This window comes from Kogia breviceps, chromosome 2 (assembly GCF_026419965.1).
Source record: "Kogia breviceps isolate mKogBre1 chromosome 2, mKogBre1 haplotype 1, whole genome shotgun sequence".
NCBI classification, from domain to species: Eukaryota; Metazoa; Chordata; class Mammalia; order Artiodactyla; family Physeteridae; genus Kogia; species Kogia breviceps.
Genome location: NC_081311.1, coordinates 198,589,342 through 198,615,770, shown reverse-complemented (window position 1 = coordinate 198,615,770; position 26,429 = coordinate 198,589,342). Strand labels below are relative to the sequence as shown.

The 26,429-nt window shown below is 49.2% G+C and overlaps 1 protein-coding gene across 1 annotated transcript in view; it reads left to right on the top strand.

The window, feature by feature from the left end:
• COL6A3 (collagen type VI alpha 3 chain) overlaps positions 1–26,429 on the top strand; it is an 85,908-nt gene that overhangs the window by 38,262 nt on the left and 21,217 nt on the right. The window contains exons 10-36 of the mRNA XM_067027219.1: positions 983–1,597; positions 2,833–3,432; positions 4,075–4,412; positions 5,724–5,802; positions 6,807–6,952; positions 8,294–8,386; positions 8,898–8,951; positions 9,956–10,027; positions 11,171–11,197; positions 11,288–11,332; positions 11,452–11,505; positions 11,962–12,024; positions 12,617–12,682; positions 13,116–13,169; positions 15,375–15,410; positions 15,994–16,056; positions 16,546–16,608; positions 17,936–17,998; positions 18,882–18,944; positions 20,714–20,764; positions 20,956–20,991; positions 21,475–21,537; positions 22,560–22,622; positions 23,888–23,920; positions 24,002–24,038; positions 24,251–24,744; positions 26,295–26,391. Of these exons, the coding sequence (XP_066883320.1) occupies positions 983–1,597; positions 2,833–3,432; positions 4,075–4,412; positions 5,724–5,802; positions 6,807–6,952; positions 8,294–8,386; positions 8,898–8,951; positions 9,956–10,027; positions 11,171–11,197; positions 11,288–11,332; positions 11,452–11,505; positions 11,962–12,024; positions 12,617–12,682; positions 13,116–13,169; positions 15,375–15,410; positions 15,994–16,056; positions 16,546–16,608; positions 17,936–17,998; positions 18,882–18,944; positions 20,714–20,764; positions 20,956–20,991; positions 21,475–21,537; positions 22,560–22,622; positions 23,888–23,920; positions 24,002–24,038; positions 24,251–24,744; positions 26,295–26,391 (3,468 nt within the window). The remainder of the gene's footprint in view (positions 1–982; positions 1,598–2,832; positions 3,433–4,074; positions 4,413–5,723; positions 5,803–6,806; positions 6,953–8,293; positions 8,387–8,897; positions 8,952–9,955; positions 10,028–11,170; positions 11,198–11,287; positions 11,333–11,451; positions 11,506–11,961; positions 12,025–12,616; positions 12,683–13,115; positions 13,170–15,374; positions 15,411–15,993; positions 16,057–16,545; positions 16,609–17,935; positions 17,999–18,881; positions 18,945–20,713; positions 20,765–20,955; positions 20,992–21,474; positions 21,538–22,559; positions 22,623–23,887; positions 23,921–24,001; positions 24,039–24,250; positions 24,745–26,294; positions 26,392–26,429) is intronic.

Genomic DNA, 26,429 nt, shown 5'->3' with positions numbered 1-26,429 from the left:
CCTGGGATCCAGGATGGGGAGTGTCTGGTGATTTTTGTTTTCTTTTCGTCAGTGTTCTGACATGATCAGGGTGTGGCTGTCTCTGATACTGATGTTCTGTGAAATCTTTTATGTGCCACTGGAGAATGCAAGTCCTGGCTGTGTATGCCTGGCCAGCTTTTCTCTTTCTCAGGATAAATGGGTCAATTCCATGACCTGCTTAGCTTTTGCTGTGCTATGTTTCCAGTATAAGTAGCCAGTGATTTATGAGGCAAATGTTGAATTTGTTGAGAGGCAAGATATGAGCTACTTAATAAGTGGCATCCAAGAAGTACCTAGAATTCTAATTAATAGGAAGCCATGGTTCATCCTTCCTAGGACTTTGATTGACTTTATAGTTAAAAATGGATGCATGCAAAGAAAATAGGGGCATAATAGTGAAAATAAAAACTTTGTATAAATGCTAGAGATATGTGAGGAAAAGAAATACCAAGAATTAAACACCAGGAACGATGGTGTGGCCTGCTGGAGCGAGTTGGGATTCTCTGAGCTGTCACTAGCTAAGTGGTGGCCTTGGATGAAGGGAGGGCCTTTGTCCTCAGCTATCTCTCTTTTCTTGCAAAACAAAGAGGTTGATCCTGGTGATCTCAATCCCTTCTGGTAGTAACAGTTCATGATTCATAGGTTATGGTAACCCAGGATTTGTTTCTAATTTTTGAAATGAGTTGTAACCCAGACCCCAAAGCCAAATTAAAATTGAGTAAACTCAGAAAGAGAAAGTTTTGGAGAACTTAAAATATTTCAAGAAGCAGAAATTGTTTGGATGCAAAAGGCCCAATTTGTAATGATTGATTAAAAGAAACCCAAGAGATAAACACATGCACATCAGCTTATAACTTTCATGTTAATTGATATTATGGTGCAACATAGAGCAAAGTTCAGAAACAAAACCAGATGCGTGCCAGTCTTGTACTGAGTTTTCTTCTTTCCTTTTCATCCACAGCCGTGGAGAGTGATGCTGCAGACATCATCTTCCTAATCGACAGCTCTGACAGTGTGAGGCCGGACGGCATTGCACACATCCGGGACTTTGTGAGCAGGATCGTGCGGAGACTTAACGTTGGCCCTAATAAAGTGAGAATTGGGGTTGTGCAGTTCAGCAATGATGTCTTCCCAGAGTTTTACCTGAAGACCTATAAATCCCAGGCCAGTGTGCTGGATGCCATACGTCGCCTGAGGTTCAAAGGGGGGTCTCCGCTGAACACTGGTAAAGCTCTGGAATTCGTGGCAAGGAATTTCTTTGTCAAGTCTGCCGGGAGCCGGATAGAAGACGGGGTGCCCCAACACCTGGTTCTGTTTCTGGGTGGCAAATCCCAGGACGATGTTTCCAGGTATTCCCAGGTGATAAGCTCCTCGGGGATTGTGATTTTAGGGGTAGGAGACCGAAACATCGACAGAATGGAGCTGCAGACCATCACCAACGACTCCAGACTAGTCTTCACGGTTCGGGAGTTCAGAGAGCTCCCCAACATAGAAGAAAGGGTCATGAACTCCTTTGGACCCTCCAAGGTCACCCCTGCACCTCCGGGAGTGGACACGCCCTCTCCCTCACGGCCAGGTATGAGCTGTGGTACCCGTGACTATAGAGCAGGGCACCAATTATTTTTTTTTAATTGAAAAAAAGCAATTAGCATTCATTTTAATAATTTTCTTCTCTCAGGGTTGTGGCTGCCATACGATCAGAAACTAAATACGGGAAAACTAATTGATTTGAAATTGTAGGAGGAATAGAAGGAAATGCATCTCAGAAAGCATATGGTCATTGATTCTTCCATGAGTTTCCATGAGGCTAATCGCAGCCCCATTGAAAGGTTCTATAAAAGTGCATTGAGGGTTAGCCACAGACTCATTGGCTCTCAGAATAAAATGGCATCTTTGAAGTTGTTCAATCCACGCCCCTCCGAACATGATTGGAAGTCAGCCTCTCTCCTAGGTGGGGTCATGGTCCAGTCAACCCTCTTTCTTTGGACTGGTATCGTCGGGAATTTAGAGCTGTCCACCTATAGCTTTGACCTCATGCTCCTGGGTCTGACCTTTGGGGCTGCCAAGAGCAAACTGAGTCCCTCCACCAACCCACGTCTTTCCTAGCTTCTACCCCAGGTGATAGCCTCTCAGACACCTGGATCAAATGATTAGGGTTGGTTTTCCATGGGGCATCTGCACTACACTTAGCTCTTTCACATCTTCCTTCTGTGCTGGTGGTGGAACATCTCACACTGCTCCGGATTCCCCTTCTCTCTACTCCAGTCTTGATCCCTTGATTAGAATTAGGGAAGTATCTCCAAATGTCATTGAGTTTCACAGGCTCCAACAAAGCTCTCAGCATGCTGGCTGGTGACCCTCCAAAGGTGCACGGAGTCTGCTTCCCATTTTCCAATCTGTTTCTCCCAGCCCTCCCTTTCTCTGCCTCTAGCACACCTCCCTCGACTCCTTCCAGACACTATCATTTGTTTTTGACCAGGAGGAAAGTGTGTAGTGGCATTTCCTAAAACCCCTGATATCATGGACTGTTGAATCCATGGCGTAATCTCATTTTGCACAGGATAACTGGGACTCAGTTCTGCTGACTTTTCATGTCTCCTTTCCTTTTGTTTAGGTGATTTATCATTTATCACCTAAACATGTTTTGAGGACTGTGAATTAAGGAACTCTAGAGGTGTGGAATAGAGCCCAAGCTGTCCGCTGTGAATGAATTACAGGAATGCCTCATTTTAATCATCTTACATTTTGTGTTTTTGTTCTGGATACAGAAACCAAATTTCTCCTTATTTTTTTCATTGTAATCATCTTTAGAGAAAAAGAAAGCAGACATCGTGTTCCTGTTGGATGGTTCCATCAATTTCCGGAGGGACAGTTTCCAGGAAGTGCTCCATTTCGTGTCTGAAATTGTGGACACGGTTTATGAAGGGGGAGACTCCATCCAAGTGGGGCTGGTCCAGTACAACTCTGACCCCACTGACGAATTCTTCCTGAAGGACTTTTCCACCAAGCAGCAGATTATTGATGCCATCAACAAGGTGGTCTACAAAGCGGGGAGGCACGCAAACACCAAGGTGGGCCTGGAGCACCTGCGGCAGAATCACTTCGTGCCAGAGGCAGGCAGTCGCCTGGATCAGAGAGTCCCGCAGATTGCCTTTGTGATCACCGGAGGAAGGTCGGTGGAGGATGCCCAGGAGGCGAGCCTGGCACTCACCCAGAGAGGTGTCAAAGTGTTTGCGGTGGGCGTGAAGAACATCGACTCAGAGGAGGTTGGGAAGATTGCGTCCAACAGCGCCACGGCGTTCCGAGTGGGGAACGTCCAGGAGCTGTCGGAATTGAGCGAGCAGGTGTTGGAAACTCTGCATGATGCGATGCATGAAACCTTATGTCCTGGTGTGCCCGATGTTTCCAGAGGTAATGCCCTTTAGGTGCACATTTTCAATCATGTCCTGTCGACGTTGGCGCGTTACCTGTTTACCCAGCTCCCCAGCGCTGGCCTCTGGGCTCCTATGGCATCTGGTGTGTCAGGCATTGACTTACATCCACGTGGGTTGGGTCCTGGTTGTCACCTACCACTGTGATCGGATGTGGTTCCAGGAGAGGAGTGGATGTCCGTCTTTTCTTACTCTTACCAGATTTACTCCCCACCCCCTACTCTTTAATCCCCTAAATAACTCAGACTGATTGTTGCCTGTTTTAGTTTGTAGGTTTATTAGATCAATTATTTGAGATCAGAGGGTGTGCGTTCTCAAGTGTGTTTAGTCTAAAGCACAAACTCCGGATGCATTTAGATAGACACTGACTGTATACCATGCCAAAGTTGATTAATGTCAGCAAAGCAAACATACTGGACGGCCAACAATCTTGGCTCCGAAGAGTCAGCGTGAGTTTTCTCAGTGAGAGAGGCAGATCTAATTGCTTCTCAGAGCTCATACACAGAAGGTCCCATTTTGCACTTGAGCGTGGTGTCCTGGTCCACGTCCCGAGCTGTGCCTGTAGGTTGAACACATCTCGGCAGCTCGACTTCGAGCTCATGGCCTGCTTTTCCCTTTACAGTCTGTAACCTGGATGTGATTCTGGGCTTTGATGGTTCAAGAGATCAGAACATATTTGTGGCTCAGAGGGGCTTTGAGTCCAAGATGGACACCATCCTGAATAGAATCAGCCAGATGCAAAGAATCAGCTGCAGCGGCAGCCATCTGCCCATGGTGCGGGTGTCCGTGGTGGCCAACACGCCCTCAGGCCCCGTGGAGGCCTTTGACTTTGCTGAGTACCAGCCAGAGCTGTTTGAGAAGTTCCAGAACATGCGCACCCAGCACCCCTACGTCCTCACTGCGGACACGCTGAAGCTCTACCAGAACAAGTTCCAGCAGGCCTCGCCAGACAGTGTGAAGGTGAGGACGGCTGCCTCGTTTCCGCTTCCTGTGCTTTCTCTGGGTTTTACTGGGCAGGGGCAAACCTTGATGCCTGGAAGCCCCCTCCCCAAACCGTTCTTCTATAGATGCTCTTCATGTTTAATGGGGCGCCTGTATGTAAGAGTCCTTTATTATCAACTGAGCTGAAATGGAATATCTTCTAGTTTTACTAAACCTCTAAAAAAAATCTTGGAGGGCTTCCCTGGTGGCGCAGTGGTTGGGGGTCTGCCTGCTGGTGCAGGGGACACGGGTTCGTGCCCCAGTCTGGGAGGATCCCACATGCCGCGGAGCGGCTGGGCCCGTGAGCCGTGGCCGCTGAGCCTGCGTGTCTGGAGCCTGTGCTCCACAACGGGAGAGGCCACAACAGTGAGAGGCCCGCGTACCGCAAAAAAAAAAAAAAAAAAAAAAAAAAAAAAAAAAAATCTTGGAAATCAGTAATTAAGCTTGAATGCATTGAATTTGTGAGTATTCATGTTTAATCATAATCCTGCCCATTAAATGCATGATGTTCTCTATTTTTATTTACTTTTATCTCTCTCTTTCTCTGTATTGGTTCATACACACACACACACACACACACACACACACACACACACACACACACACACACAATCAGTTTGCTAGGGCTGCCATAAGAAAGTTCTACAGGTTGGGTGGCTTAAACAACAGGAATTTATTCTCTCACAGTCCTGGAGGCTGGAAGTCTGAGATCAGAGGGGCGTCAAGGTTGGTTTTTGGAGGTCTCTCAACTTGGCTTGGAAATGGCGTCTTCTCCTTGTGTCTCCATGTGGTTTTCCCTCTGTGTGTGTCTATGTCGTAATCACCTCATCTTAGAAGGACACCAGTCGTATTGGATGAAGACCCACTCTAATGACCTCAGTTAACTTAATTGCCTCTTTAAAAGTCCTATTGCCAAAACATGGTCACACTCTGGGCACTGAGGGTTAGGACTTCAAAATATGAAGTTTGGAGCCTACAGCACAGGCACACGCCCACACATACACATGATTTCTAGAAACCACATCCCCTAAATAAGAGAATGAGATAAACTTTTTTTTTCCATTGTTGCTTGTGCTTTTTAATAAATCAAGTCCTACCCTATGCCCATTTATTTTACACCTCATTTATTGCACAGTATCAAGCTATGAACATGGGGTGGTTGTTTCTCAACCTTGACCCCCAGTTTCCTCTGCTGTAAGGTGGAGGCTTTGAACTGGTTAATCCTCCTCTCGAGGGTGTGTGATGTTTCTTTTACTTTTGGCTGGTGCTTGACGTATCTTTTATCTTCAGGTGGTCATTCACTTTACTGATGGGGTGGATGGAGATCTGGCTGATTTACAAAGAGCATCGGAGCAACTCCGACAAGAAGGTGGGTTCTGGGGCTTTCTATGGGAGAAGTAAACCTGGGTGAGGCAGGTGCACTGCTGGCCTGGAGAGAAACGAATCCACTAAGGGACCCTCTGGGAGAGCAGCTTCTCTTGGGGGACACCTCATCCCAGCATTTTGGCCCTCTGTCGCCTGCCTGGGGCTACAGGATGGGGCAGCCGGGATCCCATACTTACACAGACAGCTCTATTGCCAAGTCCTGGCACAGACCCCATGGGGTCTCAGGCTCATTCCTGTGGTAGAACATCTAGAAAGCATGATGCTTTTGTAAAAGAACATGAAGTTTTGATTCATTTGGCTGCATTATACAAACTAGGAATTCATTTGATAGCAAAAAATCTTGCTGTATTTTCCATTTGCAGTTATCACAGCTCAAAAATACTCCGATGTTAAGAAAAGATACACCTTCACATAACATTTGGAAAGCATACTTTCCAAATTTAAGGTGACTCGTTTGCAATGATACCTGTTATCAGAAGTACTATTTGACTGTTCATCTGCTTTGGAATTTGGTAGCACTGGCTATCAAAAACGTGGATGCCAACACAACAGGTCTAAGAAGAATTTGCTGAAGCATAATTTATCATAAGAATGTTCTATTTATTAGCTTGCTTTTCCAGAGCAATGGAGATGAGACCGCTATCATCTGGTTATGGAGATGTGGGATTTCAATTCTTCCCACAGCATACCTGTGTTACATAAGACCAGAGCTTGAGAATTTATGTATGAATAAACTTCACGGTGTTGTTTCCTAGAGTTACATTAATCCATTTACTTACTGACAAATCAGAAACGATTGCTCAGAGGAGTCCAGAGTTCCAGTATTTCAACTCTTCGGAGCAGCTAATTAGTGTGATTAAGCATGTTTCAGTTAAAGGCCAAATTTTATACTGAAGTTTTCTTTACAAAATAAAAGAGCGTCAGGAGGAAAAGTGCTGTGGCTCTTGAAAGCCTAGGTGAGGCTTCTTAAGTGTACCTGCCCCCCAGGCGCCCGAGCTCTGATCTTCGTGGGCCTTGAACGTGTCTCCAACTTGGAGCAGCTGATGCAGCTGGAGTTTGGGCGAGGATTCACGTACAACCGGCCCCTGAGACTGAACTTGCTGGACCTAGACTACGAACTAGCGGAGCAACTTGTGAGTGTTTTATGTATCTACACACCAACTGGTTTAGACAGCACAATATTGGGCACCTCAGGATAACGCAGTCTGTTATCACCAGGCAAATGGAGGAGAGACCGCTGGGTGGGCAATTTAATTCATGTAATTCACTCGGGACCTACTTTGTTGCCATAACATGAGTCCTGGAAACGGAGCTATCTGAGAACTAGAAAGACGGCCACCCGGGCGTGGGTGTCGGGGCAGCTGCCGCCTTAGAGTTTCCTCTGCTCCCTTTAAAGAGACTTCTTTTCATTTATAAGATTGTTGAGAAGCCATAACATTGAGATTGACCCTTCCCTCTGTAAACAGGAAACAGGGAAAACAAGAATATGCAGGAAACGAAAGGCCATTTCTGGGTGGAAAGGGGCTTCCGTTGCCTCTTCTCTTCTAGTTTCCTTTGGAGCAAATGAGGGCGCCCCGTGAGGCCTCCTAATCCTCTTGGGTTCAGTCTCTCAGCAGGTGGGGTTAACTCCGGGGTTTGGGGGTGAGGCTGGGGGCTTTTGGGACATGAGGCGGCTGAGCGTTCAACTCAGAGGTTCTTTGGCGGAGGCAGCGGTGCCCTATGGGACGAGCTGACTCCCTCCTGCCCTCCGACCTTCTTCCCAGGCCTGCAATTCGGATTTTTTTATTGAGTGGAAGGAAGCTGAGTTAATTGACAAACCTAGGACATGGGAGAAAGTGAAATCTCTAGGAAATTCACAGCGAGCAAAGGCCTTGACCATCATGAGTTTAGCAGGTTGAAATGTACTTTGGGTGTGCGCTTTCCCGCATAAGGCCAGGGGCTGGGATGGGAGGGGATGTCCGGGGTGTCTGATGGGTGCTGGAGTCATTGGTGACTGTCAGTGCGGTGCTTGTGGCTCAGAGGCAGGGATCCCGCCCCGCAGCTGCTCCCAGGCCTCCTCCAGGCTGGCGCCATGTTCCGTGACTCTGACCAGGGTTCTGGGGGAGGGCATATGGTCCCTTCTCTGAAACCACCTTCCATCCTGGCTGTCTGCAATGGTTTGTCAGATTTTGCTTTCTGGAGCTTAAAAATATGTAAGCTATACTTAACATCTGAAGCTTGACTATCTATGTTGGAAACTTCTAGAAATAAGGCCCAGCCTGAGGTGACATTGTGAGTAAGATGCATTATCTTTGGTGGTTCTTCAGAATCCGTTTGTGACCCTCTATTACCCACCAATGGCTAAGCCTTCAAGGGAGTGCTGTAGGAGGTGACTTTATCTCTTGCTGTGGATGCCACGGTCCTCAGCTGGCACATTTATGCCTTTTTTTCTAGACATTTATTGAGATCTGAACTTCGTTTTTTTGTCTTGGTAGGACAACATTGCCGAGAAAGCCTGCTGTGGGGTTCCCTGCAAATGCTCTGGACAGAGAGGAGACCGAGGGCCCATTGGCAGCATTGGACCAAAGGTACGGTGGTTTTACCCTTTTCTTATGCCTGAGACTAGACTTCAGAGCCGTCATTACTTTGGCTGGGAATTTCTCTGCTATGATGGTGAGGAGATGGAAGAGGGAGGAGCAGGAACTAGCCGTGCTGGAGGACAGATCTGAGGTGCAGACCTTGTCCCTGTGTCTACTCCCTCCTCTCCTTCCACTGGGTTCTTTTATGCACTGCTTCTTCATTTTATAAAATTATGTTAAGACCAGTGGCATCATTGACTGGCAGCCCCGCTCGGACGGCCAGCAGGGATTCTTCACATGTGCCTCTAAGTTATAGGAAATGCACAGGATTTCTTGGTAGATCGAGAGCCTTCAAGATCCTGATAGAATAATTGCACTGAAATCATGAGTAGGAAACCGTCAACGTTCCAGGGACACCGAAAGCACCGCTCTACCGAATGAAGGCGGGTGAAGAGATGCTTAAGTAGGAAACAGGGAAAACCACAGCATGTAACCAAGGTAACGATTTACTTCGTTCTAGGGTATTCCTGGAGAAGATGGCTATCGAGGTTATCCTGGTGACGAGGGTGGACCTGTAAGTAAAGGTTGTTTTATTCCTTAAATCTTCATTCCCTCCTTGTTCTTTACATGTTGGGATTGAATCGGGGGGTTCCTCATCTGTCCTGTTTCCAGTCTTTTCCACCAGAAAAAAAATTACTTTCTAACTTTCTTAACAACTTGACTCAGATTTCTACACTAAGGAAACTAGTCTGAGGATCAGAGGATGACACACACATGGGTATAGGAAGTGCAGGTTTTTACGGGCTCCATCTCAGAGGGAGGGACTAATGGCTTCTGAGACAGAGGACCACTGAGGATGGCAAACCAGCATCTACCCGATTCAGACGTCCAGGCAGAGATGAGACGCACCTGGGCCCGGGGTGCAGGGGAAGCCCAGCCCGCATTTAGCGGTGACGCCCTTCGACGGCAGCCTCCCAGAGGGCGGTTGCCAGTATGGGTTATCAGTCACCAAGGGGTCCATTTGGGGGTGGGTAGAGCCTGAAGCAGGGCCTTCGGGAAGCAGAATCCCGCCCAGAAGTGGTCTGAGAACTTTTGAGACACTAGAACAAGGCCCAGCCCTGGGATGGGGAGAGAGGGTCCCAGGAGGAGGAGTTGAAACCCCCAAAGGTCCCGTCCAGCAGTGCCGGGTGTCAGGGCTGAGCCTGGACCCCACAGAAGGGCTGGGAGCCCAGGACCGTGGCCAGCAGGCAGCCTGAGGGTTCTCCACGGGGCCCAGCCTCCCCCCAGACCCAGTACCCTGAGGCCTGCTTGTAACTCCACCCACCAGCAGGTGCCCTCTGTGCTGCAGACACTCCCAGATCCCACTCCCTCCAGGGTAGGGAACTGCAGGTTCAAGGCCCTGTGCAGAGGTCGGCCTGCGGGGGCCCGTGGGCGGGGATGCTGGAGGCCCCACCTGGCACATCAGCCCGCCAGCCAGTGGACTGCTTCCTAATGCACGCCTTTCACAGGGCTCCCTGCTCAGTGGAGACACGTGACAAGAAGCTCCAGCTTGCAAAATGCCTCTGTTTCTCCTGACAGGGTGAGCGCGGCCCGCCTGGTGTCAACGGCACTCAAGGTTTCCAGGGCTGCCCGGGGCAGAGAGGCATAAAGGTACGGTGACACCCACGTGTGGGGAGGGGACCATGGCCCCAGGCCCCAGTGGGGAGAGGACGGTCAGTGGCGCGTGCAGAAGGGGAACACTTTCTCCGGTGCCTCCCGGGGAAGGAAGATGCCTGCCCCGGCTTCTCTGCTCAGCGCCAGCAGCCCGTGGCCTCTCACGGGGGCAGCCCAGGGTCTGGAGGATTCAGGCGCACACACCGTGCCGGGAAGGGAGCCTGAGGTTGGAGAAACAGTTTCCTATGGCAATGTGAAGCAGTCAGGACACACTGATGAGGACAGACAGAATGTGGGCCAGGGCAGAGAGGAGGCTGGTGCCTGACAGCTTCAGCCCCTGGACCTGGGAGGAGTGAGGGAAGTGGAGGGGGGCAGAGACAGAGGGAAAGGACTCATGTGCTGGAAGGTTCTGTGTGTGAAATACTTGGAGTCAAGGGCTGATGAACTTTCTCCTCGATTTGCTGCAGTTTGAGAGACAGGCCACTGCAATGTTATAAAGGGGCCTCCTCGGAGCCCCTGTCCCTGGCCTTCAAGGCCCAGCCCTCCTGCCCAGCGAGCCAACACTACCCAAGTGCTCAGGTCCAGGCAAGTTAGTTTTATGATCCCCTCGTGATAGAGAGACAGCTAGCCAAACAGATGAATCTCTAACACTGAATTTTCAGACACCGACTTTTTAAAAATATAAGTTTATTTTATTGATTTTAATTTTGGCTGCCTTGGGGTTTTGCTACTGTGTGTGGGCTTTTCTCTTGTGGTTCACGGGGCTACTCTTCGTTGCGGTGCGTGGGCTTCTCACTGTGGTGGCTTCTCTCATTGCAGAGCACGGGCTCTAGGCATGCATGCTTCAGTAGTTGCAGCACACAGGCTCAGTAGTTGTGGCTTGCAGGCTCTAGAGCTCAGGCTCAGTAGTTGTGGTGCACGGGCTTAGTTGCTCCGCGGCGTGTGGGATCTTCCTGGACCAGGGATCGAACCCGTGTCCCCTGCATTGGCAGGCAGATTCTTAACCAGTGAGCCAGAGGGAAGCCCCAGACACTGACTTTTAAGTTGGGCACGGGGAGGGGGGAGCCCTTAGCCTATTCTAGCCTGTTCTATTCAGCCTCCGGGAAGGAGCTAATGTTTCCTCTTTCCCTTCCCTTTTAGGGCTCTCGTGGATTCCCAGGAGAGAAGGTACTTAAGCTTGCTTTTCTTTTTATAGTTAAAACTTTCCCAGTGTTTTGCCATATTTTACACTCACCTGTGTGTCTTGTCCCCTCACAGGGTGAATTAGGAGAAATTGGACTGGATGGTCTTGACGGTGAAGATGTAAGTGATTTTGCACTCTAAGTGCAAATTGTTTTTGGTTCTGAAGATTCCAGTGACTAACACCTCAGTCTGTGGTAGAAATTGTGCCAGGAATGACATTTTATCATTGTCTTTGGCAGGGAGACAAAGGATTGCCTGGTATTTCTGGAGAGAAAGGGAATCCAGGAAGAAGGGTAAGTATATTTCTGCAGTGTTACTGTCATAGAAAAACTATGAACATTTCACTTAGGGATTATTTCTTTTACTTGTGTCTGTTAAGACCGCTTCCTCCAGGCAGCCTTCCCTGACCTCTTCTTGGGGTGCATCCTTGGCATCTCCTATGTCCCTTCTCAGCTGTGACATATTTACATTATATTTTCTTGTTGGGAGAGTATGTCCCATTGGGCAAGGACTGAGTGTGTTTTGTTGAAATAAATCCCAGCGCCTGGCACAGAGTGGGTCCCCTATAAATACTTATGGGTTACCTGAAGTATCTGGAAATAATTTTACCTTCATGGCAAATGAGTAAATGGTAAATGCTGAAACACTGTTCTTTTTAAGATTTGTGATTGAAAGAACGCAATTTTGAGAGTGAGATAAATATGTGAAACTCATCTAATTCTCAGTCTCTGCTTGTGGTTTTTCTTTAGGGTGACAAAGGACCCAAAGGAGACAAAGGAGAAAGAGGGGATGTGGGGATCAGAGGTGACCCGGTAAGGGGAAATCCTTGTCACCGATTTGAGACTTGAGTCCGGGGAAGGGGTTTGTGGGGAGAAGTGGGTTGAAAGGAAGAATTTTACTCTTGTGGAGTTGCTTTAAAACATGTTGGCAAAATATGTAGTTTTCCCTTTTCTTAGAATTTTGGGGTGGCTGGAGATGTCTTTGCTCTCTCGCTGCAAAGATAAGTCTTTGCAAAGCCTCTTATGTGAAGACCCGAGAAGTTTCCCTAAAATGTGGTCTCAGGACGCTTTAAGTTCACTTTAGGAAAAGGGAAGAGTTTGCAGCTTTTCTTGCTTTATGGGTCTATAAAACCTGTCAACAAGTGACCATTGCTGGGCCAGCCTCTTCTGGTCCAGACCAGGACAAGGCAAGAGTGAGCCTGGCCACCATCCTCCCGGGGGGAGGAAGAGCCATTTCCCCCGCTGTTTGGGGCTCAGAGTGTTTGCTGACCCCACGGCAGGCTCTATCAGGGTGAGATGGGCGTTATCTGGATGGGATGTGGCATTCAGACCACCAGGTCACTGATCCAGCAGCAGTGGCTTTCCCTGCACACGTGGCTTATTCCCCGACCTGCTCCCTTTTCAGGGTAACTCGGGACAGGACAGCCAGCAGAGAGGACCCAAAGGAGAAACCGGAGACATCGGCCCCATGGTACAGCACTCCGTGTACCTAGACTCCCCCTGTGCCGAGCCCGAGAAACTAAACTCGGGCGGGTTCACTGCCAGCCCCGGAGGCCACGACATGGTCTTTAAGGCTGTGGATGTACAAGGCTGAGGTTGGGAGCAGAAAGCCCCGGAAGCCGGCACGCACACCCACAAAGGGGTCTCCAAGAGGACCAGAAACAGCCCCTCCCGAGAGGGGCTTCCTCTCGGCAGAGTTGTGCCCCATAGATATTTCCAGAAAGTGCTCCTCAAGCCTAAGCCTTGTGGGGGGCAGAGCTCACCCGGGTCTAAGGCACCCCCAGAGTGTGCGACTGGCCTTGTGGGTATCCATTCCTTTTCCCCCCGGCCTCTTGTGCGATATTTGAGTGACAAGTTCTTCTTTGCAGACGAGAATCTTACGTTAATTTTCTTTCCCATGACAGGGTCTCCCTGGGACAGATGGGGTGTCTGGCGGGCCCGGAGAACCCGGGAAAAGCGTGAGTGCCTCTTGGGGTCTGCGGGGGCTCTGTGGTGATATTCACTTGACTCTGCTGGACACTCTTTGGGGCAGAGCTGCTCAGCAACTTTTTATTCGGGGAATTTAAGGCGATTTCGGAAACCACTGTGCCCCACATGTTGCTGCCCCTGCGGACCTTTCCTTCTTATCGTTCACTCTGGACTCGCCCAGCCTGCTTCCCTCCCCTTCCAAAGCGTACTGAATGGGCACTTTCAAAAGTAATATCTCTGCTGCTTTCGAATTATTTCGCCAGGCTTTATCCCACTGAATGTTTAAAGAAATCTAAACAGAAACACAAATGCAGAGGGAGTGAGGAGATAAAGGGCGGGGAGGCTGATGGGGTGTATATTTGTTTTGTTTGATAGTTGTTTTTCTCGTACTGCTGTAACTCCAGCAGGGAAACCAGGGTCAATTTTCTAGTGAACTGCATCTCGCAATCGCTTTTTCAAGACGTTTCAGAAGCGCCTGTTGTCGATTGCTCAGTGCCTGCCTCCTCGTTGAGTCTTGTCGAAGAATTGCTGAAGCCAAAGGGAGATGAATGATCTTCGGGAAGCTGTTTGAATGCTTCCAGGGCCCAGGGTTACACAGAGCTCGGGCCTTCTAGCTGGGAGAAGATGTGCCTGGAAGTCTGTAAATTCTCACGGCTAGTTCAGGGCGCTGGTGGGGGCCTGAGAAAGGTGTCTGCTCAGCATCTGGCTGGGGATGCGGGCCAGATCGGGGCCCCCTCGGCCCTGTCCCCCGGGGCGGTCACATGGTTAGGGATCCGCAGTGCACGATCAGAGGGTGTGTGCTGACAAGGGCTTTGAAAAGAAACGAGTCTCGCCCCTAGGCAAATGATAGACTGTGGGCATTGCCTTGCTTTTAAAATTCAGAAGAACACTTAAATTTTGAAAATGCTATCTTAAAAGCTTTTGAGTATTATTTTTGAATAACGCTGTTGATTTCTACAATGAAAAACAACCACGAGGAGACACTCCGTTGTTATAATGTGCTGAACAGCTTAGTTCGTGAGTAGAGCCAGAGCTTGTTTCCATGAAGAGACTTAAAATACAGTCAAGCATAAAGTTCGTGTTAATTCTATGCACACGGTGTCAATTTGGGTTTGAAACCAGGGCGGTCAAGTTAGGGCTGTCCTCGCTTAGGACCTCACTAAGCCAGGCTCACGGCCAGATGAAACGCATCCTTCCCCTGGGCTCTACCTCACTCCTCAGGTGGCCGGAGCACAGGTGGCCTCCGGTCATACTCGGTGAGGGCCCCTTTGGAAGGGGCCGGCAGATTGCTGCTCTGTGGAGAGTGGCCTGGCCGCGCCCCTCCCCCTCTTGTCCGTGTGTCACCCCTGGAAGGAGGCCAAGGTCCTCCATTAAAGAAGCTGCCATTATAGTGAATCAGGGCAGAATGGTGGCCCCAGAAGATCATGGGGCTTGTTCACTGGGAGCAGAGAAGGTGGTTCTTGGGTTGATGCAGAAGACAGGCCAAACGTGTAACAGGCTCTGAGCCTGCGTCACGGGCTCCAGAGTTCAGCCCCTAACCTTGCAAAGATACATCCAGGATGGATTCCCACCCCAAACCTTTCCACTGAAGAGGGAGCCATCTTGAGGTGGGGATTAATGGGTTACTTAAGAGCGAGCCCACATTTATTTGAACTAAGGTTCACTTCTGGAGCATCGGGGAAGATGCGGCCAAGTCATGAGCCCAAACCAAGTATAGCCGGGCTTTTAGGTTCACATACGCCCACGCGGGATACTTTACTTAACTGAGTGTGTGTTATATTTGGCCAGGACAGTGTGGAGAGTCTGGGACACCCTTCCATTATAATTAACGTCTTACCTCTCCCTCCAGTTAGAAAAATGGAAGAAAAATAGACAGGTCGACATTCCTGTTTCACATTCCTTACTTGAAGCTGTCTGGGGCCGTGCAGCCCGAGCGGTCCTTATTTTGGTTGGCAGGTCCGAAGTCATCCTCAAAACTTCCATGTGGATGATTGACGAGGACAGCATGGAAGAAAAACTTTGCCGAGGGGAGGGCAGGAGAAAAGGTGTCCCTCCATGAGAGTTTCCTCTGGGCTGGGTAGGCACCGTGTCTGGGGCCCAGCGTGTGTCGTGAACGTGCGGGTTAAGTCCCAGGGAGCCTGGCCTCCCCCAGCCTCCCCGCCTCCCTTTCACCGTTTGTGTGATTTCTCCCTCAGGGCGGCTTTGGCCGAAGGGGACCATCAGGAGCTAAGGTAAGCCTCAAAGTCACCACCTCTTTGCTGTCATCACAATGTCAGTCACTGTGTGCTCTCGGGAGATGGTCCCCACCCCCCCCACAAGTTAAAAATTACTCTCTCCTTCGCCATCAAAGCTGGCAGCTCCCATCTTTTCTACCATCTCCTTCAATTTAGCCTCTTCTATAAGACTTGCAAAAACGATGATGGCGGGTTATCAAAATGAAAGCAACAGTGGAGGGGGGAGAAGGGAAGGGAGATGGAGGCTGCGTCCTGGGGGCCTCTTGCCCGCGACGTGCCCACTTACCTGGCCTTCAGCAAGTCACATGTCTTGGTGGCTCTGTCCTCTCACCTGTGCAAGACAGGTTTGGGTCCCAAACAGCTTCATGTCAGGAAGTCAGCTTGAGGAAAAGGTGAGGGAGGAGGGAGAATCGCTCCTCAGGGAGCAAAGCGGTTCCCAGTATTCAGTGTCTCTCCCTGGAGTTATGGTGTTCTCGCTTCCGACCCCTGGTACAGCTGTGACTGGCTCCCTGCACCCTTGTGCAGATGTGACAGCAGAACAGAAGGCTCACCCTTCCCTACGTCTTCTCTTGTTTCAAAGGGCAACAAGGGCGGTCCCGGCCAGCAGGGCTCTGTGGGAGAGCAGGGGACCAGAGGTGCACAGGTCGGTACCCCCGCTGTGGTTGCTTGCCTTGTGACATGTTCTACCATTTTTTAAAAAATCGAGGTGACCATTTTGCTTTTACAAAATTGAGCACAAAATTAATCTTTTAAGGTGGCGTTTAGTACATCCTCCACGTTGCACGACTATCATCACTATCTAGTTTCAAAACATTTTCATCGTCCCCCAAAGGAGACCCTGTACCCATTAAGCAGTCACGCTCCCTCCCCCCAACTCCTGACAGCCAACTAATTTCCTTTCCGTCTTTGTGGATTTGCGTATTCTGGACCTTTCATATGAATGGAATCATTTAATAGGTTTGGGGTCTGGCTTTTTCCCCTAGCACCATGTTTCTGAGTTTTATCTATGCTGTAGCCGGTGTCAGTGTTTTGCTCCTTTCCACGGTAGAATAATATTCCGTTGTGTGGATGTTATGGCAGTCGTGGTGTGTCACCTCCACACAGCACCTACGTTGGCATTTTACTTTTTCAGGGTCCTCCTGGCCCCACCGGTCCTCCAGGCCTGATCGGTGAACAGGGCATTCTTGGACCTCGGGTAAGTCTGTCTTGACCCCACCCCTCTCTTTAGCTAAATGGATAGCATGTTGCCTCAGCAGGCTGGGAGTGCCATGTTTCGTGAAGGGTGGAACGGGAGACAGACCCCTCAGCCCGACGCTTGGGCAGCACAGACCCGGGGCCAACCTCAGTCCTCGGAGCCACTGGCTCGTTCACCCTGATGAAGTTAGAGGGCGTGTTTCTTGATGCTCCAGAGGGACTAAGTCCCAATGCTGCCCCTTCCAAACGCAGGCCACCTGGGAGGTGAGCAAAGGAAGGAGGGGCCTCATTGCAGAAGTCTTAGGGTGGATCTGCAGGAAATCAGATGGATCGACCAAAATTCTCAGATTACTCTGTATTATTTCATGTTTGGCCCCCGGAAGTTGCCCCTGCGGTTTGGTATTTGTGTAAAGGAGCTCCTCATCCTCAAGTTCGACATGGAAGATGTTCCTTAAACTTGCTGTCAATACAAACATCAACATCTCTCTTGGCTGTTATCGGTGATCAGCAGCAACATGGTGTAACTGAGCTAGGACCGGGTGCCCATACTCTGGTGTCCCTTGGGTCTGCTAGGGACGGGGAGCCGTCTTATAATTTGTTACAGAAATTCGTAATGACTAATAAACTGGCCATGAACTGGCCTGAGGCTACATAAATGCCCAAAAATGTCTTACAGGGGGAGTAGGAACTTTGTGAGAGCCCCTATTTGCTTGGAAAGTCCTTCCCAAGTTTGAAATCTGATAAATACCTATTTTGTTTTAAATATTTATTTAAGCTCTGATTAGTCAAGAATTTAAGATGGTGCAGGGGTGAGTTGCAGCTCTTCAAATAGTTAACAGTACAAACAGCTGCCACCATCTGGATTTGCCGCATCTGTCAGGGTCATTTCTGGGCTCTGTAGGCTGCACTGCATTTTAAGAGCTATGTTCCTTTGTTGACGTATTCACTCACTCGATGAGAAAGTGTGTATAGGTTTCCACACCTGTAAAGTCAGGTGCTCCTTGTGGAGGTGTGGAAAGGGAGAGGAGGTAAAGCCGTATAAATCCGGGTGTTTGTCCCCGGGTCGGCAACGTAGGAGGTGAACGTTAATTACTGAGACGTGTGCACACCTGTGAAAACCGGTCACACTCATATTTCAGGTTTGCACAAGCCATCTCCATGCACGTTTGCACTGGGGTCTCCGGGGCTGAGAGCAGCAGAGAGCTGTGGGATCTGACCTCCACACGGTGGCAGCCGGGGGTGGGGAGGGGCTTGCTGGAGACGGGCTTCAGACGCTTTGGCTTGGAGGGCGAATGTTTCACTGACTCTCTCCTCTCCTCATGCTCCAGGGAAGCGGGGGGACCGCAGGTGCTCCTGGAGAACGTGGCAGAACCGGGCCCCTGGGAAGAAAGGTTTGTCTGGAGCTCGTGTTTCCCCAGGCTGGGGCCTGGCCAGACCCCACGTCACCGCTCCCTCGTTCGTCAGTCTGTCCAGCTGCTTGCTTTGCATATCCCTTCTCCTCCCCTCTGGTCTTTTCCACCAGGCCTCCCCTGTTGACGGTGGCTGGGCCAGTGGGATCACTGCCCCCGCCTTGAGGGCACCCACGGGCTGTGTGCAGTGGCTCGGCCATCGTTCTCATGACCAGACCTGCCAGCCGCTGCTGAGCTGCCATATCTTTTGGACACAGGCTTGTGAGGACAGTTCAGCATCCTCAGGGCCCTTGGAGCACGTCCGCGGCACGAGGGCCACTTCCGTGTCGCACTGAATATCCTCCAGACGTTGACGCTGTGCACGGCAGCCCCGCCGGCCACGTGCAGCTAATCCAAGGGTCCCAGGGCCCGGCTGCTTTGGATAACAGCAGCTTGCTATCTGCAGGCTGCCTCTCTCTGAGCCTTGAGAATAGCGACTCTTCACCATAACCAGTCTGAGAGGCAGCATTTTCTCGGGGAAGGCGGTGCGTTCATGTGACTCCAGCCTTGCCTCTCTGCCGCGCGTGGGGCCACTGGCTTTCACTGCTGACTCCACGCCTTCCCGTCTCTCTCTCCTCTCCATCCGCACGTCCCCGTGCCATGATGATGGAAAGAACAAACACAAGCCTTCCCGGATTCTTTTCCAGGAGTCCACACGTGGAGGTTGCAATTAAAAAAATCATTAACTTCGAAATCTAAAAGGTGAAGTTAGCAGCTTGTGGCAAAGCCTACCGATGATGTCAGTCAGAACAAGGGCAGGGCTTTGGAATCACGTTTTAAATCGTCCCAGACCCACAGGTGTCTCAGCCCTGTCTCTTGTGTCTAGGGCGAGCCCGGAGATCCAGGACCCAAGGGAAGCATCGGGAACCGGGGCCCTCGTGGGGAGACGGTAAGACCAACACGTGCACGGGGCCCAGGCTGCCGCTGGCTCCGCTGAGATGCTCAGGAGGCGGGGAGATGTGGCCTTGTGCTGGGCTGGCCTTTGTCATTGCAACTTGGGTTGGCTCCACAGAGAGACAGCTTGATAGCTGCTTCTCATGTTACTGGGGATGTGACTGAAAATAGTGAAACCTGCTGCTTATAAGTTTCAAAATAATTTTTATTTCACTGGAGGGGGAGTGAATAGAGACATTTTTTCTTGATTTCTTTCTGAGAAGTGAATGTGGTGGTTTACCGACCCTTGAACCACCTTCATTTCAGGTCTCGCAAATGCTTTTGGAGCTCAACTAGATGGAGCTTTTCTGCAAAGAAATAAACGTCCTTGGTTTATTTTTTTATTATTTTTTTTAACATTTTTATTGGAGTATAACTGTTTTACAATAGTGTGTTAGTTTCTCCTTCACAACAAAGTGAATCAGTTATACATATACATATGTTCCCATATCTCTTCCCTCTTGCGTCACCCTCCCTCCCATCCTCCCTATCCCACCGCTCTAGGTGGTCACAAAGCACCGAGCTGATCTCCCTGTGCTATGCGGCTGCTTCCCACTAGCTATCCACCCTACGTTTGGTAGTGTATATATGTCCATGCCACTCTCTCACTTCGTCACAGCTTACCCTTCCCCCTCCCCATATCCTTGGTTTAAAATGCAATGGGCTTTGATAAGATCTCAATTCAGATTGAAATGGTTTGTTTTGAATGAGACATCCCAGCAATGGAAATTCTAACTTTGAGAACTCATTTTTAAAAGTCATTTAAAAACACCCTAACCGCTCTCTTGCAATAGTGTTGTAACATACGTTTCTATCCAGGAAAAAGAAATCTCCAGTACGTTGGGAATTTCTCTGTAAAATGAGTCATTACCCCTAAAAACTACATAAGTGGACCAGGTTGATCTGATTCACAATCCCAAAGCTTGAAAATACTCTTCTTGTGTTTGTAATTTCTCTACAGCTAACTGAAATTTAAAAATCCATTGCTATTACAGTCTCAGAAGCAGAGGGGAAAAAAAACCCAGACTTTAAAATCTACTCAAACCATTGAATGAAATCTCTTCCTGATTCTGTTTCTATAAATTTGGGGGCAACAGCTCTTTAGCTGTTTAAAACTGTAAATGGACTAAGGAGCGTGTTCTGTGCATGTTTTAGAGGTATCAATGTATATTTCATGCAAATTCTTTTGATTCTTTTGAAATAATCAACAGTGTCCAGTTCGGAAAGCCCCCCAGGAGAGAGTGATAGGGGCAGATCTCTGAGTACAGGGAAGTGGGTTTGGGGAAGGAAGGCAGTCTAGAGGCATGACCTGGAAGGAAGGGAAGGGGCACCGGGGAGAGGGGAGTAGGGGCTGAGCACAGAAGACTCAGGAGGGTGTGAGACTGAGTCCTGCGTTCTTGCTTTGAAGTAGAATCAAAGACTCATATATGCATAGATCACGGTGGCCTTCAAGAGTCCTATCAACTCTAAGATTCCCTGGTTCCATGCGTCTTTGATTCTACATCCAAACAGCATCTTTACCAATAGCTCGTAGTAGTTCTTTAGTACAGACACGGTCTTGTTTGCACTGGAGGGTGGGATAGGACTAGGGACTCTTCCTTGAGCTGTTCCTTGATCTGGGAACATTCCAGGGACTCAAAGACCCACTGCTCAGGGCTTTAGAAAAAGAAGGTCATGGTGTGCCTGACAGGGGCACCTGCAGTAACACAGTCTTTCCACTCTTAGGGAGATGACGGACGAGATGGAGTTGGCAGTGAAGGACGCAGAGGCAAAAAAGTATGTGTCTGCCGAGGATTCTTGAACTTCTGACATGCTGTATTTTTAAAGAATTATCTCTCAGAATTGAATTGTAATGTAGTGAATTTTTTCTCTTGGTGATGCTACGGATATACTTTTTCTGCTCGAGAATAATTTATGTTTGATGACTTTAAGTTGGGACCAAATATTGAGTCATTTATTTTTTATAGGGAGAGAGAGGATTCCCAGGATACCCGGGACCAAAGGTAAATATTCCCCTAGGGGGTAAACAGCATCATTGTTCTAGGGTGAGTCTGACGTGGCCATGGACTGAAGGTCACCTGATCTTGGGTCTAGTGTTCAGTCAGACACTTACTAATCAAGTGACCTTGAGAAAGGCCCACCCTCTCCAAGACACTCCCTCATCAGTCACATGGAGATGACAGTATGCTCTTGTCATGGCGCTCGTGAGGATGAAATGAAGTGGTGCTGCAATAAAATACTTTATAAACCTTAAGATGCTAGTATAATCTGTATGATGTTACTATCATTGATGTAACTTCGAAGTCCAAGTTCAGTAAGCTTAGACTGAGTCTGCAAATGCCACAGCTGTGCCGGTAACTTGGTGGAAAATCCATCAAAATTAGCCACTTGGCCGCTCTGGGAAGTGCGGTCCAGAGGCCCCCAGGGACCCTCGGCTAGACCTGCCTCTCAGAGCTTAATGTGCTGCTTCCGGGCTCTCTTTCCAGGGCTATCCTGGTGAGCCGGGGACAGACGGAGCACTGGGACCCAAAGGCATCAGAGGCCGAAGGGTAAGTTTGCCTGCACCTTCCTGGTAGCAGGTCTGAACACGGAAGACTCCGCTGCTTCTTTGAAAGTTACCCTTCTTCACTTGCAACCTGGCCAGAGATCGTATGGGGTGGGAGTAGAGGGATCGTAAGCCTTAGACGGATGTACTCAGGACACCCCACAGTTGTGTCTGTGCCGTCTTCCTCTGGTCATGCTCCCTTTAGAGGGCACTCTGGAGGGCCCCCGCGTCTAATACGTCTCAAAGGTCGCTAGCCCATGGTCCACTCCTCGCATGGTGCCGGGGGACTCAAGTCTCGCAGTGAATGACGTCAGAAGTCTGCGCAGGCGTATTTGGTCACGCCCACCAGACGGTGCGGAGACAGGATTTCATGAGCTGCACGAGGTGCTTACTAGGGTTCCAAGTTCAGGGGCGAGCCAGGCTGAGACCACGGATTCTCTCGCCTCCCCACCATGAAAAGACTCCTCTTTCTTAAGCTACTTTTCATTCTGGATTATTCTCCGTAGTGGATGTTTACTCATCCTTTTAAGATTGCCCTGAGTCTTGAATTAGCAACTTGTGGCCTAGAATCGGGTAAAGGCTTCTAACAGTTATTTTCAGCTTACAATATAGTTAAATTCATTGTAATTATCCTGTGAATTTTCTCAGGGAGGACATTCAAACTAGATCATTTATTACTCACGGTAGAGTTTTAAGATTGGTTATCTACATCGAAAAGTGAGCTAATTAATTGTCAGTTACTGCTTTCTTATGCATCCATAGTGGTCTTATTAAAGGTTCTCAGGCAAGCGTCTGTCTCACCTTGACCTGCCAGAGAACAGAGTTGTGGGAGATGCACATCAGTTTTGTTAGGGCCACTTGTCCCGATACCTGAATTTTGGAGACACGTAAGGTCTCTTAAAGTGAGAGATTCCTTGTGGTGATGGGGGACATTAGACAAGATCATCTCCACCACCCCTTCCAACTGCAGAAGCTGGGAATTCTCCATCTTCTGCCACAATTGAGCAATGTTTGTTCTGCTTCTAGGGAAATTCAGGACCTCCAGGGATAGCTGGACAGAAGGGAGACCCTGGTTACCCAGGACCATCTGTAAGTACCTACCCATTTCCAATCAAGCTGCCCGAGGGCTGGGTGCCTTACATATGACCCTCCTTGAACACTTTCCACTATCTCTTTTCCTCACAAAAGAGCTGTCTGCTTTTCTGTTGTTGTGGTTTGTTTGTTTGTTTTTTAACCACTTCCCTTCTGATACCACAGTGGAGAAAAGAGCTTTTGAGCTTTAGAGTACCAAGAAAATTTTAAAGCAAGTTTCACATGGAACTCTATAATCTAGGGTGTGTCGTAATTTGCCTTTACAATTTCCTGGTGTAGGTTTGCTTGAGGTTTGAGTTGAGGACAAACTAAAGAGAACACATTTGAATACCTCTCGACTGCATCTTGTGGAAGGAGTATAGTATAGACCTCGGTTTGGGGAAGATTCCCTTTGGTCTATAAAATCCCCAAGGGAACTACTGATTTGTGGTTGAAACCCCACTAGTGACCTAGAGCCAGGAGGGCACCTTTCTCCAGCCCTTCCATATCCTTCATCATGAATGTCTTTGTTTCCTTGCTTGAATTTCTTCCTGTACTGTCTCCTGACATTGAAATTGGTGAGGTTCACAGAAGAATGGAAAAGCTAACTCAGGAAGTGGAAAAATCATCCTTAGAAAGAAAGGTTAGAGGGTTGGAGTGGTTGAACCCAGGAGAAGATGGTAGAGTCAGGTGTTTAATCTGGAGAGGAGCCTTTAACGGGAGACGGTTAGTCCAGCTGCAGCGGGGGATGGATGATTAGGAGCGGCCAGGTGGAAAGACGCTGGCTAGCCCAAGAGGTGACAGCTTGACCCTCGGTGGCCACACATTGGGATGAGATGCCGCGGGCAGCCATGAGTGTATCCCTGGGGTGGAATCCCGGGATGCTTAGACCTGGAGCCTCAGGATAGCTAAGTGACTCCTGGGTGTCCCTCCTCTGACAGGATGTAGGAAGCCAGCAGGGGAAAGGCAGCTCTTCTCTCGGGAGAAGCAGCGTTTAGACTCAAGTTCAAATGTGTGATTTACGTTGATTTGCAATGAGTATCCTGGATTCCAGGGCGTGGAGCTGTTTATCTTACAGGGGAAACACTTCTGTCCTCAAAGTCTCTCCTTTGCTCTTCGAGCAGTTAAATCAAATTTATAGGGAGAGCCTGTAAACGGTCAAGGTCAGTCAGGGCCCACCTTGTTCTCTCTGTCGTGCGACTGTGGGCCCCGGGCTGTTCCTTGGTGGGAAGCTCCACAGCCCTCACCTCTGCGAGGTCTCAGCCCCCGTCCTTGTCTTGCAGGGTTACAAAGGCAGCAGAGGTGACTCGATGGACGTAAGTTGCGTGCGTGCCTCGCGAGCCCTTGCCCCGTGAGCTTTCTCTATCTGTTCTCTTACATCTTCTTTCCTTCTCCAGCAATGTGCCCTGGTCCAGAGCATCAAAGATAAATGTCGTAAGTACACGATTTTCTGCCGTCTGTGCCTCATTTTTATCCTTATGTGTGAAATTCGCACCCGGTGGACCAGGCTTTCACTCTCCTCTCTGTTCTCTTCTAGCTTGCTGCTACGGTAAGTCATTTCAGTAATTGGACTTCCTTCCGAGGAAAGCAGAAGATCCCTTTTCCAGGAAGTAGTTTATCTGTGGAAACCCTCCCCCTTCCCACAGGGCCCCTGGAATGCCCTGTCTTCCCGACGGAGCTGGCCTTCGCCTTGGACACCTCCGAGGGGGTCACCCAGGACACGTTCAGCCGGATGAGGGATGTGGTCCTGAAGATCGTGGACGACCTGACCATCGCCGAGAGCAACTGCCCACGGGGGGCCCGCGTGGCCGTGGTCACCTACAACAATGAGGTCACCACGGAGATCCGCTTTGCTGACTCCAAGAAGAAGTCCGTTCTCCAGGACAAGATCAAGAACCTTCAGGTGGCTCTGACGTCCAAGCAACAGAGTCTGGAAACCGCCATGTCCTTCGTGGCCAGGAACACGTTTAAGCGGGTGCGGAATGGATTCCTGATGCGGAAGGTGTCTGTTTTCTTCAGCAATAAACCCACGAGGGAGTCCCCGCAGCTCAGGGAGGCCGTGCTCAAGCTCTCGGATGCTGGGATCACACCACTGTTCCTCACGAGCCAGGAGGACCAGCAGCTGGTCAACGCCCTGCAGGTCTGTGCTCTGGGCATCTCTGACTCTGAGAAGGTGCTTGGGTGCAACTGTACCCTCCCTGATGGGTTTGCACCCCGTAGCTTCTCGATGAGGCTGGTCTCACTTGTGAGACTTCCAGAACAGCCTGACGGCTCTGGCACTAGATGGACATCCAGATGCCCATGACTTATTCCCACCAGGTCCCTCTTTGCTTCTTAGATGAGACTCTCCCAGGCTGACCCTGGAGGCCTACAGTCTCCTTGGGAGGTTCTCCAGAAATCAGCAAGCCCAACCCCCAAGCTGCATCCCTGTTCAGACATTCCTCAGCCAGGCTGGCATCTAACAATGAAACAAGTTATTTAAGCATAGGACAAGGAAGCATTAGCTTCAGCCTATGAAGCAGCTAAGTGTTTCCTTATTCTTTGCTTAAATGACTTGTATAATAGTTATACTAATTATATATATATATATATATATATATATATATATAAAGATTAATTAGTCAATTAATATTTACTTAATGCTGATTCTGGTTTTGTAGTCCAGGATGGGTGGATAATGGGCAGGAAGGGACACAGAGGGACCAGGAGTGAGGATGTCTTGGCTCTAGTGTTAGTCCAACCACCTTCTAGCTTTATGTCACCAAAAGTAACACGGCCCTGTCACTTACGCTCTCTGTGTCTCCGATTTCTCACCTGTAACAGAGGCGGGTGGATGAGATGGTCCCTAGCGTCTTCCTTTCCAAACTGGATATTCTACGGTTTTATCACTGCCACGTCAGCAAGAGGCAGTTGGGTCACTCGCACCATCTCTTAGGGTTTATTCGGCCAAACTCCAGGCCAATTTGAGAACATAGTATTGGGCTTTTGACTCCGGCTTGAGCTACCAGCCTTATGTTCTTATTAGGGGATCATGTATACCTCTCCCCTTGTGAGGGCTGAGTGATCCAGAACCACGCATGTTTCCTAAAAAGCGTAGTTTCAGCAAGTTCCAAAAGTCAAATATTCATTCATTTATTCAATTGAACGATGAAGTGCCAGGGGCTGTGATGGGCAGGACATTCTGAGCCTTCTGGAAGTGATTTCATAACTTGCTTTGTTGTTAAATCCCTTTCTAGACCTGGGCCCATGGGAGAGGGACGGAGTGAATATTCGTTAGTTGCTATCATTATTGCTAGATAACAATGACATTTAGGTCCCTGCCATTTGGTAGAGGCTATACCAGGTACTTTGCATACATTATCCAATTTAATCTTCCGAATAACTTAGTGGGAATTTACCATTATCTCCACTTTGCAGCTAGGGAAACTGAATTCCAGAGAAGTTAAATGTGCTTCAGGTCCAGCAGGAGTGGGATTTGAACTCCGGTTCATCTCATTGGAAGAAAACCTATGTTTTCCTATCATAAACAGTGCCTTCCTTCCTAACCCCGCTTCCCAAGAGAGAGAGAAGATATTGATCTATTGGGGGGTTTGCTTAATTGACGTGACTCTAATGTATCCTTGGGCTACATTTTCCAATGGTAACTTACCCTGTGTCCTCCTACTGGGGACTTCCTTTTGTTTAAACCAGATCAATAACACAGCGGTGGGTCACGCCCTCGTCCTACCAGCCAGCGGAGACCTCACGGACTTCCTGAAGAAAGTCCTGACTTGTCACGTCTGCTTGGGTAAGGTGCTCCTCTAAGAGAAAAAAAATCTGTCCGGC